This window comes from Megalobrama amblycephala, linkage group LG3, assembly GCF_018812025.1.
Source record: "Megalobrama amblycephala isolate DHTTF-2021 linkage group LG3, ASM1881202v1, whole genome shotgun sequence".
In the NCBI taxonomy this organism is placed as follows: Eukaryota; Metazoa; Chordata; class Actinopteri; order Cypriniformes; family Xenocyprididae; genus Megalobrama; species Megalobrama amblycephala.
The window spans coordinates 19,686,974-19,699,039 of record NC_063046.1 but is presented as its reverse complement, the minus strand read 5'-3'; the positions used below and the strand labels follow the sequence as shown (position 1 = coordinate 19,699,039).

The 12,066-nt window shown below is 36.4% G+C and overlaps 2 protein-coding genes across 2 annotated transcripts in view; both read left to right on the top strand.

The window, feature by feature from the left end:
* Positions 1 to 369: 369 nt before the first annotated feature.
* On the top strand, positions 370 to 5,103 carry rxfp3.3a1 (relaxin family peptide receptor 3.3a1). The gene has a single exon (XM_048184492.1). The coding sequence runs from the start codon at positions 1,530 to 1,532 to the stop codon at positions 2,592 to 2,594; it is 1,065 nt and encodes a 354-aa protein (XP_048040449.1). The 5' UTR covers positions 370 to 1,529; the 3' UTR covers positions 2,595 to 5,103.
* Positions 5,104 to 7,106: 2,003 nt separating this feature from the next.
* Positions 7,107 to 12,066, top strand: part of uacab (uveal autoantigen with coiled-coil domains and ankyrin repeats b) — a 65,742-nt gene continuing 60,782 nt past the window's right edge. The window contains exons 1-2 of the mRNA XM_048184487.1: positions 7,107 to 7,198; positions 7,332 to 7,386. Coding sequence (XP_048040444.1) covers positions 7,122 to 7,198; positions 7,332 to 7,386 — 132 coding nt within the window. The 5' untranslated portion in view covers positions 7,107 to 7,121. The remainder of the gene's footprint in view (positions 7,199 to 7,331; positions 7,387 to 12,066) is intronic.

Here is a 12,066-nt window from a genome sequence, read left to right as displayed (position 1 = left end):
TTATTTTCCATTTCAGTAAGCTGACATCTATGCTCACTGCCTTAAATCTCATCCACTCTGTGTCTATGTGGCATGTTTTATGAGAAAAAAAAAAGAAAAAAAAAGATTTTTAAGATGTGGAACACATATTGTACAGTAGACCAATGTCAGTTTGTATAAAGTACTAAGTGAAAAAAATATTTATTACATGCATTGAAAGAAATTGTTTACCTATTGAATGTTACATGTTTATGTAGAGACATTTAGATGTAATAAAATGCATTGAGTTAACTTTGGCTTTTTGTCTTGATGGAAAAAAAAGCTGGTTGAGATGCATGATATATATAAGTTTTTATATTTCTTTTGGGACATTTTAAGAATTTGTACTTTCACTCCTTTACATTAGAGCTGAATAGCTCAGCTACTTTAGCTTGCTCACTGAAAAGTAACTCATTCTGTAAGCCATTTGAGTTGAATGGCATACTGTTCAGTAATAAAGGTCAGACAAGCCTGAATCAATCTGTGGAAAGGTGAGGATTCTAAATCGAGCACTAACCAGGTGACTGTTCATATTTCAGAAACAACTGTATCTGGGGCAACAAACTTCGACCCATTTTCAATTCACACAGGCCTACGGCAGATTTAAGATGACATGAAATGTTTCAGTGTGTTTGTCTTTTATGAATGATAAAACCCACATGTAAGGAGGCTAACCAACAAACTCTTATAACTTCGAACTCTCTACTCATTCTGATAATTATGGTGTCTCAAATGCCACATATTTTAAATCTTTCCTAACTTTAAAACAAATCCTCTCGAACACATCGTCGATTCATGCGAATCCTCTCATTCAGGCTGTATTATTGTATTAATGTGCTAAGCATGTAATCCAAAGCCTTTAAGCGGTTGTGAAAAAGTGGTGTAAATCTACATGTGAACAGCAGATGGCAGTGGAAACTTACCAATATGTCAAGATCCACCTGCTCTCTTGAAACTGCACACGTTTAAACCTAAACCAAAGCCGTTTTAATAAGCCGCAAACTATTGAGAAGAAGAAAATATTTGTAACCAAGACTGTATATTTATGTCATGATTATCTTGTAATGTTATATAATATTAGGCTATACATAATTATATTAGTATTAACAGGAAAGCTGAATTGTGAAGTTGTGCTTTGTTTTTACATTTTTTTAAACAATTACTTTAGTATATGTTCTTTAGCATTACTCTGTTATTTTATAAAGGTATAAGCATAATAAATTATACAGCAAAAGCGGATCAAGGTTTTGTATACGTTTACTCGGCGGCGTCCTGTCAATCAAACGGGAAGACGAATCACTGCTCTCGATGGGCGGGAACATTTAAAAAGCGGCTGACATAAATTCTTGAGCGCGCCGCATTGTCCTCACTGCTCATAGTTTTTGCTCCTTGAACTTGTCTGCGTAGTTATGAAGGATGAGTGACGTTTTGTCAGTTATCAGTTAAAAAAGCCTAAAATTAAGTAATTAATGTGATTAAACAACAGGCCTACTAATTATAGATGAGTTCATATGAATCTAGTGTATACCTATAGCCTAATTAGTAGTACATTATCTGTCGTCATGGGCAACAGTGAAGTTGTGAAATCGCTGGACACAATGGGAGACAGCAATCAGAGTGGTGTAATCAACAGATCCATCAGCGATCGCTTTAAAAGCCTGGAAGACATTGATGTGTCCGCCGATGGGAGTCCGGTGCTGAGGTGCATGATCTCCATCACCTACTCGGTGGTTTGCGTAGTAGGTTTGATCGGCAACCTGCTGGTCTTCTTCTTTATACGCGTGAGACGAGAGAGACGCACATCCAAAATAAACTTTTTCATCCTCAATTTGGCCGTGACAGATTTCCAGTTTGTGTTGACTTTGCCTTTCTGGGCCGTGGACACGGCGTTGGACTTCAGCTGGCCGTTTGGGGACGCCATGTGTAAGATCATCCTGTCAGTGACCGTGATGAACATGTACGCGAGCGTCTTCTTCCTGACCGCGATGAGCATCACACGCTACTGGTCAGTGGCTTCAGCTCTGAAGGACCGCAGCAGACAGACCAGCTGCTCCATCAGGTGGGTCAGTGTCGTCCTGTGGTCTCTGGCCACCGTAGCCACCGCGCCAACATCCATTTTCTCCACAGTCACTATCGTGGCCGGCGAAAAACTTTGTTTGTTGCGGTTCCCCGACGGACAGTACTGGTTGGCAGTCTATCATCTCCAGAAAATACTAATTGCTTTTATTTTGCCAATGGCAATAGTCTCCATCAGTTACCTGCTGCTGTTGAGGCTCATCCGACAACGGAGTATGAAGAGCAACTCCAAAAGAAGAACGCAAGTCACAAAGTCGGTCACCATAGTGGTCTTGTCGTTCTTCCTCTGCTGGATGCCCAATCATGCCATAACGTTTTGGGGCGTGCTGGTGAAATTCAATGCGGTGTACTGGGATAAGTCGTACTATATCGTTCATACCTATGTGTTTCCGGTGACTGTGTGTCTGGCGCACGCAAACAGCTGTTTAAATCCATTTATTTACTGTCTGATGCGCAAAGAGTTCAGGAAAAAACTAAAGGACCTGTTTCTCCGAGTCTGAGAAACAAGTGCACGCGCACCCCGCGAGACTCAATCCTGTGGAACAAATGTGTTTAATAAGCAAAAAATGTAACTTTGAGTCATTGTTTACTCACCCTCATGTTTTCCAAGCCTTTATGACTTTATTTCTTCAGTGGAGCTCAAAAGGAGATGTCAGTTCACAGGTTTGGGACAACATGAGGGTGAGTAGCCAAAATAATGACAGATTTGTTATTTTGGGCGAACTGCCTCAACAGTATGCGTTTGTTGTACGTCAATTGTATTGTGTGAATGTCTGGTGTTCTTGTGGAACATTGTTTTCAAATAGGCTAATCGAGATAAAATGTTAGCCTACATTACTTTTGCGTTAAAACCAACACTTCAAACTAAACACGCAGCTATAATTAAATTTAGTGGCTCAGTTTCATTGCACTAATGACTGAGGATTTAAAAAAAAATAATAATAATAATAATACAGTATTGTGCACTTTAGATCTCAATTAATTGTGTAGGCCTATAGCCTATATTGTTTTTGAATGTTAAATTAAAATCTGACTTAGAAAACACAGAATATATAAGAGAGCAGGGATGTTGTCTGGGAGGATTGTGCCTCAGTAGGTATTAGGCTTTGATTTAAAAGTCCAGTTTGTGTTTTTGTATGTTGGTTTCATACACATTGTTCAAAACCTTCTTAAAAATGTTTTGTTGTGAATTTGATCCTCCAAAGTCAAATTCCAATATCATATTTTACAGTACAAGTTGTTGGGGTAACAAGTGGACTAATAAAATTAGACACACTGACACAACCGAAAGGCTGAATTGTGTTTTCAGCCAAGAGTATTTTGCATAAATGTCATGCCCTGTTACACAGCGTAATAAATATTTGTTGGCCAAAATTTTGGTTTGCTATTGTAGGGTAGGCTACTTTTGACATTTTTGCAATTTCGCGATTTTTTTGTTTTGTTTGTTTTGTTTTTTTGCATTGCTAGTTATTTTACTGTTCAAATTTAGCTGAGAAGCCTTCCATTGTGACAACATGATGAAACTCAATAGCCTGAGAAAGATTAATCAGGGTAAGCATTGTGATGACAACTAGCTTCAGTCTCCCCTATGTTGCTATTTTCATCATAAGCCATTTAAAATTATTAAAAAAAAATATCTGCATGTCCCTCTCGCAGTGCTTCTCATATCCTTGTCTCGTTCTCAATTAGCATTACTGACAGACACTCCCAAAAGCTCTCAGCCAAGATACCACTATCCATCCTGATCAGAGCTTTGTGAATCAAAACATTCTGCAATTCATTAAGCAAAAAGCATAAATGTTTCATTTAGTCGAGCAAGGCCATATCAGTTTCTTCAGAACACGTTCTTGAATGCCGTAGAAGTGACAGCTCTGCGGCATGCAGTTAATTACCCAGAAAGGGGCGATCAGGTTCATGACCGATGAGAATACTTAACGTCTTGTTAAATTGTGGTTGCTTTAAATCACTTACATAGTAAGCTAATGGTGGTCATTTGCAGGCAATTTGGAAGATTTGAAAAGACAGTACATCTGCTGCTGTTTACCGTCACACTCACACAGGAGCCTTTTAATGGACACCCGGCTCAGAATTGATGCTCTTGACGATGTCCTGTTGGTTATGATACAGTACGTCACACTCCCGTGTTCAGACTGTGGAGGGTAACGGACTGTGAGGAACAATCTTTTTTGAGTGCAAATATTTTTCCACTGAAGCCAAACCAAAAGTATCCTTTAAAAACAAAGCAGTAGGCACAGATATGGCTCCTATAACTCTGCTGCTCTCATTTTATGTGTGCACTTAAATGTCATTTAAATAATATTTGAAATGGAAAGAAAAATTCTGCATGAGTCATTGAAGGTCCTGTTTGTTTTGACCAGTACCGCTGCTACTAAAACAAGCCTTTTTCATGTGATGCGGTCACATTATGTGGAGGTATGGAATGGGACCTTAATCCAGGATTTACATTACTGTGTTGTGTTGATGTAAATCTATTGCCTATGGATGTTTGTCAATATTATAAAATTCACTTTGGTCTCCCGCTCAGTATGCTGATATAATCAGATCCCCACTGTTAACAGGATTTCCTGTGGAGACAGGGTTTCCTATTACAGACTGAGTTAGGAGTTATGTTATAATAGTCATATCTTAATGCACACCATCATATTCCCATTATGATCTAGATAAGAATTTTACACATATTAAAATTTAATTTGCCCCCTTAAGTTCCGCCCACAGCATTTCACTAATATTGCTGTCTGCCTTTGGACTTATTCAGTAACAATATAAACCAAAAAGTAGAAGTGAATGTACTGTATATTGCATGTATTATAATTGGCTTGCTTGCATTTTTGTACAGTTATCTCAGTTGTTGTAATCTTATTCTTATTAGGCCTGATTGTTTGATCTTTTTAAATGAAAGGTGAAATACATTTAATGATGTCTGTGTTTTGATGATTGTTGTGAGATTTCAAAGTCTGACAATGACTCATAATAAATTCTATAAAAGTCTATAGAATTGTTTGAACAAGCTTTCAAAATCGAATCATATTTTCAGCATCCATTGAGTCTATGGTCATAATATCCATTAGGAAATTATTTCAAACAATTAAGGGGCTTATTAAGCTTAGACTTTGTTTGCATAGGCAAATGAAAGATCTGTTTGATGTTGAGCTACAATAACCATGGCCAGCATTCATATGTCATGCTTGTTTATAAGACTGTTTCAGACAAGAAGATCATTTAAGCACTTCATTAAACCTTGGGAACTTGCCCTCTTGATCCCATCCCAAGCCCTGCTCCACTGGGAGATCTCTTTCTCTCTTCTGATATCAAAACATCATTATTGGTGCTGTACCATCTCACTTCCCTACTTAACATAATCAGAAACCCCGTTATTTCCAACGTGAGAAACTAGAAGCCAGGCTCGCTTCTTCCTTTCATGACTACTGCTGTGGAATGATAACATGATGCTATACATCTCATTCAATCTCAAATAGTCCACATCCCTCTCTGATAACCTCCCCAAGCTTAAAGTTGACAGGACTGAATTATTCTTCCTTGCAGCTAAAATCCACCTCACCAAATTTCTCACTATCAGCTGAAGGTCACACACATGTTGCCTACAGGAGTGTCGTAACACTTAGTGTCATCCTTGATGACAAGTCACAATTTGTAAAAATCTAGTGATGGTCTAAGATATAATACTTTTTCTTGACCACAACACTGATCAGTTATTTGTCCTGACTCAAAATGATTGCATATGAAGTTCCCAAATGGTGAATGTTACATCAAGGTTAATCCTCTGTCATTATAAATTATTTAGAATATATTTTATTTATCGATTATTAGAAATCATAGTATAAGCAATGATTGTCAGCAATCTTTCAGAGGCAGATTATTAATAAATAAACCGTAGTCATTCACCAAATTGTTCTGTTAATATTGCAGTGACAGTACTTTGTCCAGGAACCAAAAATTGTCAGCAAGAGAGTTACATTTCCTGCTAAATAACTTTATCAGTTTGACCTGAGAGCTTATACAAGGACAATCAGGCCTTTTCCTCTAAATCTCTCACTTTCGCTTCCTGGACAAAATCTATGGTAAGCATAGAAAAAAAAAAAAAAAAAAAAAAAATCCAACAATGCTCCAAAGGAGCTTCTCAATTTATATAGGCCTACTGTAAATATATAAATGTATTTAGATGTGCCAAATAAAGAGAGAACAGTGCAATAGTGAAATACACAACTTTTATGGCAAAATATACATTTGTTGCAGAAATACATTCAAATCATTTCAAATAATTGCAAATTATTAACATGCAAACATCTCCCTGCATAAATAGTGGGAAGCATAGCCTATCATGTGGACTGATGTTTAAAAACAAAGTTGTGTTTTTCTACTGTAATGTGACAGTGTCATAGCGCAATGCCGTCACCAGTTTCATCAACGAGCTTCTCGGTTCTCTTGTTCTTTTCGTGTCCAGAAGGGGGCAACACATCTCTTACAGTAAGTGGCATAAATATAACCAATGCTAAACATGTATTCAGATAAAAATGAAAGGTACGATAAACATTTTGTTTGGTATTGTAAAAAAAAAAAAAGTGTAGCTCCGATTGTCATTTATAGTTTTGCACCAGCGATTACTACAAACTCAAACAAGAGTTATCAATGAAAATATCATTATCATCATCATAAACTATTTGCACTGTAATCAGTAGGCCTATAGGCTATGATGAAAATCACTATTCTACATAGGCTAGCTATTACGGACATAACATTTTTATTTCCTGAAATGTTTGCTCCACCCAAAGCTATTCAGGTGCTGATATCAAATAAATATCTTCCACACTATCTCTCTCAAAGCCCTCAATCTGAGACAAAGTCCAGCCCTTTTCCAGGTAAGTATGACGTCAGGCGCACAACAGCATCTCCTGTTGTTCCCTGCTATAATTTCAAACGCTGCTAGGACCACGAGGAAGTCCCGCCCCCTCTGCCGTCTGATTGGCCAAAACAGAATTCATTTTGCTATGCCTCTCTACTATTGGCTCACGGAGTTGTCAGTAAGGAAACGGGTCCCGATAAGCCTGGTGGTGTTTCGCGTCAGGTGAAAAATCGCAGTGTGTTGTCAGACGTTAAAAGTTGTTTTTGTGTTATCCAACTAAACCGTAAAACTCAACTGTTGTTGTAATTTATCCAAATACTAATCTACACGCTACATTTTATTTATTCAACCAAAGAGAAAACATGAAGAGTTTGAAGTATCGACTGAAAAAGCATGAAGTTACCATCACAGTAAGTTACGAGTTTGAAACAGATTTGCTTGTTTTGTTTTATGAAAACTTTTGAATCGAAACTGCGTGATTTTTGTTTCTTGAATTACTTCATATACCTTCCGGTGTGTTATATCATGCACTAACGTTACTCATAGTTGTTTTGTTCTCAATAGGCTTTACTCAGATCTTCTCTCATTAAGGCAAATCTTTAGACACTTCATCATGTCACAGTTTTTGCGGTGCATGGATTAACTTTTTGATCGAACTTTGAAAATCTCTGATTACACTTGCTTCTCATTGCTGTTGAAGTCATTTTGTTGACTGTTTGACAATGAGACGAGAGATCATTTTCTATTAGAATATCGCATTGAGCTTCTGGACTACAAAATAGTCATCGAACATAACACGAACAACCTTAATTCAGAAGCAGCTAACACTTGCAATCTTCGCCCTCCCCTCTTTTTAATTTCCATGTCAAAGAGCCTGGCACACAGAACTGTATGGGAAGCTGCATGGGGGTTAGTTATTGAAGGGCTTCTTTAAGGGCTTTGTTTTGAATTGGCTTTAAAATGAAGGGATCTCACTGTGTGGTGAAGATGATTCAGAGGAACTGGTGTCATGTTCACTCAACATTAGATGATCATGTGCTTTCTCACTCTATGAGCTCTGTTTTGACTTTGTGCCTCTTTGACACATGGGAAAGAAGCATTTCCACATGCTTTCAGAGCCAGACTATTGTCACTGGTTGCCCTCTGACTTAACAGAACACAAAGGACCATGGGAGCACACCCTCTCTTTTTGTGACATGTGGAGATTTGTTCAGTGGCTGGAGTTTCAGCATTCGTGCAGTACTTGCACACAAATATTTCAGTCTCAATCAAATCAAATCAAGTCAATATTTCAGTCTCAATCAAATTAAATGTATTATATATTAGAACCATATAAAACCTGGTTTCTGGAAACCAGATGAAGATTTCTAATCTATAAATCTGAAATGGACAGTTGGCATATGTCTTGATGTAAGTGCCTTATTCAAAATATCCCCAAACAAAAGTAATATTGGGTCATATTAGATATAGATGAGTGTAAAAAGTCAAGCAGGAATAGAAGAACATTTCTGGAATGAGGAGGAGACTTTAACACATTTGTAGGAGTCTTAAGATCTACATTTTGCAGTTCATTATTTTTACAATTCATCTCATTTTACTAAACAATTTACTAAACAAATGGCAAGAGTGAGGATCTCTCCAGAAGAGAATAGTAGGACAAGAATTTGCAATAATAAACAAAAGTTTATTTGGATTATTCTGATGTATACAGGAATGTTCTAATAGCTGTGGAGCATTTAAACATCTTATTTAAAATAAAGACATGACCAGAAAATAGACATTAATCAGAACAATGTGCATGTTAACATGCTTACTGACTTTATTTTAAGTTAGGAAAAAAAGAGTTAAAAAGAATGTGTCTTTGGGTCAAAAATCTAAATTAGTTGTTTGTTCTTCATCCTGGCTTTATAGGTATAGTTTATGCAAATGTTGTCACCTTAAGTCTGCATTAACCGGAAGCTGCCTGCAACTGATTTGACTTCAGTGTTGTGACACATTTCCAAGTGAAACGGAATATTAAATAGAGGGCGGGGTTTTATTTTAGCGCACCTCTCCGTCTCTTGCTCATAGCAGACTGAAGGTTGTAGGGGAGTGGTTAAAGGATTAGTTCACTTCAGAATTAAAATTTCCTGATAATTTACTCACCCCCATGTTATCCAAGATATTCATGTCTTTCTTCAGTCGAAAAGAAATTAAGGTTTTTGAGGAAAACATTCCAGGCTTTTTCTCCATATAGTGGACTTTGGTGGGGTTCACTGGTTTGAAGGTCCAAATTGTAGTTTCAGTGCAGCTTCAAAGGGCTCTACATGATCCCAGCCGAGGAATAGTGGTCTTGTCTAGCAAAACGATTGGTCATTTAAAAAAAAATATATTTTTTTTATTTTAACCACAAATGCTTGTCTTGCACTGCTCTGTGATGAGCCATGCATTACATTGAAAGGTCACGCGTGACATAGGTGGAAGTACCGCGGTAGGGCGAAAAACTTCATCTAATTTTCTCCACCAACTTCAAAATCATCCGATATCATTGTTTTACCTTTTTTTGTAAAGGTCGTTTGGCTTAATCTTTGCATGTTTGCTTTGCAGACACTGGATCGGTACTTCTGTGGATCGCAGAGCTAGTGCAAGATGAATATGAAAGATGAGCATTTGTGGTTAAAAAAAAAAAAAAAATTATATATATAATATATCCCCCCCCCCCTCGTTTTTCTAGATAAGACCCTTATTCCTCGTAGAGCCCTTTGAAGCTGGTGAACCCCATTGAAGTCCACTATATGCAGAAAAAATCCTGGAATGTTTTCCTCAAAAACCATAATTTCTTTTTGACTGAAGTAGGGCTGTAAGAGCTATTTGATAAAATTGATAATAATCGATAATGAAAATCATCAACAATGATTCTCATTATAGATTAGTTGGCTCACCCACCGTGCACGGAAGGCTTCCGCCAGTCGCGTCAAATTACTGCACTGAATAACGCATTTCTATGGACAAAAATGCATCTAAAAATAGTGGAGGAAACCGAGTGAGCTGCTGTGGAAAAGGTACAAGATTAAAGCTGATCAAAACATGAGAACTCTTTATTTTAAGCTAATGCATTAGTGTAATGGCTTGCGTCCTCAGCGCAAAACGTTCATTCTACTGCTATATCCTTATCTGTAAATGTTACGAATTCACATGAGCATTTACATTTTGCATAAAGGCTCGTCCTGACAGTCTGCATTAAACTTCAAACTTTACTGTATGAGCACCGACACGCACACCCGCGTCAGACAGACGGAACCCGGGAGAGAGGGAGATCATTTTTGCACTGAATATTAATTTTCATTTTGCTGAAATATCTGTTGTTTAAAGTTAAATTTAGATTTAAAAGTCTACATGTCGTTCAAGTATTTTATGATGGTAGTAACTGTAAAGGGAGAACTAATTGAATATAGCCAATATTACAGGATTAAGAGGTGATTGTGTCCAGAGTGAATGTGTGTTACTGCAAAACATTTATCTTGCCTGTTGGTTAACTAAGTTTGTGTTTTTCTTTATAATCTTTATTACTATCTTCATTTTTAATGTAGAGTAGAGATTTTAACTATATTCACTATATACAGTGCTAAAGTTGTTGGACATCTGATACTATGGTTTGTGCCACAGGTCAGGGCAGCCTAAACTATCAGTACTGGTGATTACTAAAATAATTTTTCATGTTTCTGTAATGATTAATCCACCAGTATGTGTAAGCTCTTTTAGTTACAGCAGTATTTCTAATGCTACAATATATTTATTGTTGTTATCCATGAATTTTTGATTTTACTGTTTTATAAGAAAGGCAGGAAAAAGTAAAACACTTCATAGCTGTTTTTTTCAGATTCTCTAGTTTTTTTTGGGGGGATATTATGTGTGAATATTATTTAGAAACTATTTAGTTGTTTCAGTTTGTTATTTTTCTAATAAATGGCAATACCATTTTTAGTTTCAAACAAGTTTTTGATAGAATCCTAAAATATTTGTGTTCTCTCTTTCTTATGACAGGTAGTGTAATAAATCACTGTATGTTTTCATAGCATTCAGTTGGCACATTTGTTTGAAGTACATTGGGCAGGATGTGCAATAGTGAGGTTTTTTGTCAATAAAATAAAAATAAATCAAATTAGGATTTTTATCTGATTAATCGAAAAAATAATCGGCCAACTAATCGATTATCAAAATAATCGTTAGTTGCAGCCCTAGACTGAAGAAAGAAAGACATAAACATCTTGGATGGCATGGGGGTGAGTGAACTATCAGGAAATTTTCATTCAGAAGTGAACTAATCCTTTAAGGATATTCTACCCAAGCTGTCAAACTGACTTCATTAGAAAATGAATGCCATTCCAGCAAATTTTCTGATTTTGGTTAAAGATTACAGTGCTTCCCACAGGTTTGAAATATACTTGCGGTGGTAGCCGGGCGAAAAATCCTCCTATTACCCACGGCACAAAAAATGGTCTACTACATGTGACAAACAAACAATGTGTGATTTTTAACAGTATTTTTATTTATTGAAATTAATTTTAATTACATAACATATTACATTTAATTACATACTAATATTATTCATTATTATGCATTGTAAATTATGCAAAATTACAGCATTTAAATGGTTTACATTTTCCTATGTTCTCCTTGCTGTCATATAGTGTCTCTCTCAGTGAATGGGACACAGATTTTACTAGTAAAATTTATAAAATGAATAATATATGTGCCAAATAATGTTCTTAGTCTTTTCTTTCTGTGGGGGAGACTACAGTAATTTACTATGAATTAAATGGAAATCAAATTAAATACAATTTATAGTGTAACCAAAATACCAATAATGCCCAAAAGAAAAAGAAAAAAACTTGGCGTGTGACATTTAATTATAAACAAGACCGAAATACACAGGTACTCTTATTTTGAAATGTCTGTACTATTGCAGGCTGATCCTTCAGATTCTTACAATCATCTAAAACATTTTATATAAAGGCCATAAAGTAGACATGTAATAATTCATCAACATGAGTTCATTAGCAATCGCTTGGCATAAATCTGCGCTTTTCATTGATTGAGAATCACTTTGA

Bases quoted from the DNA above. Each gene is read 5' to 3' on its own strand.
- rxfp3.3a1 (XM_048184492.1), top strand. From the start codon at position 1,530: ATGAATCTAGTGTATACCTATAGCCTAATTAGTAGTACATTATCTGTC.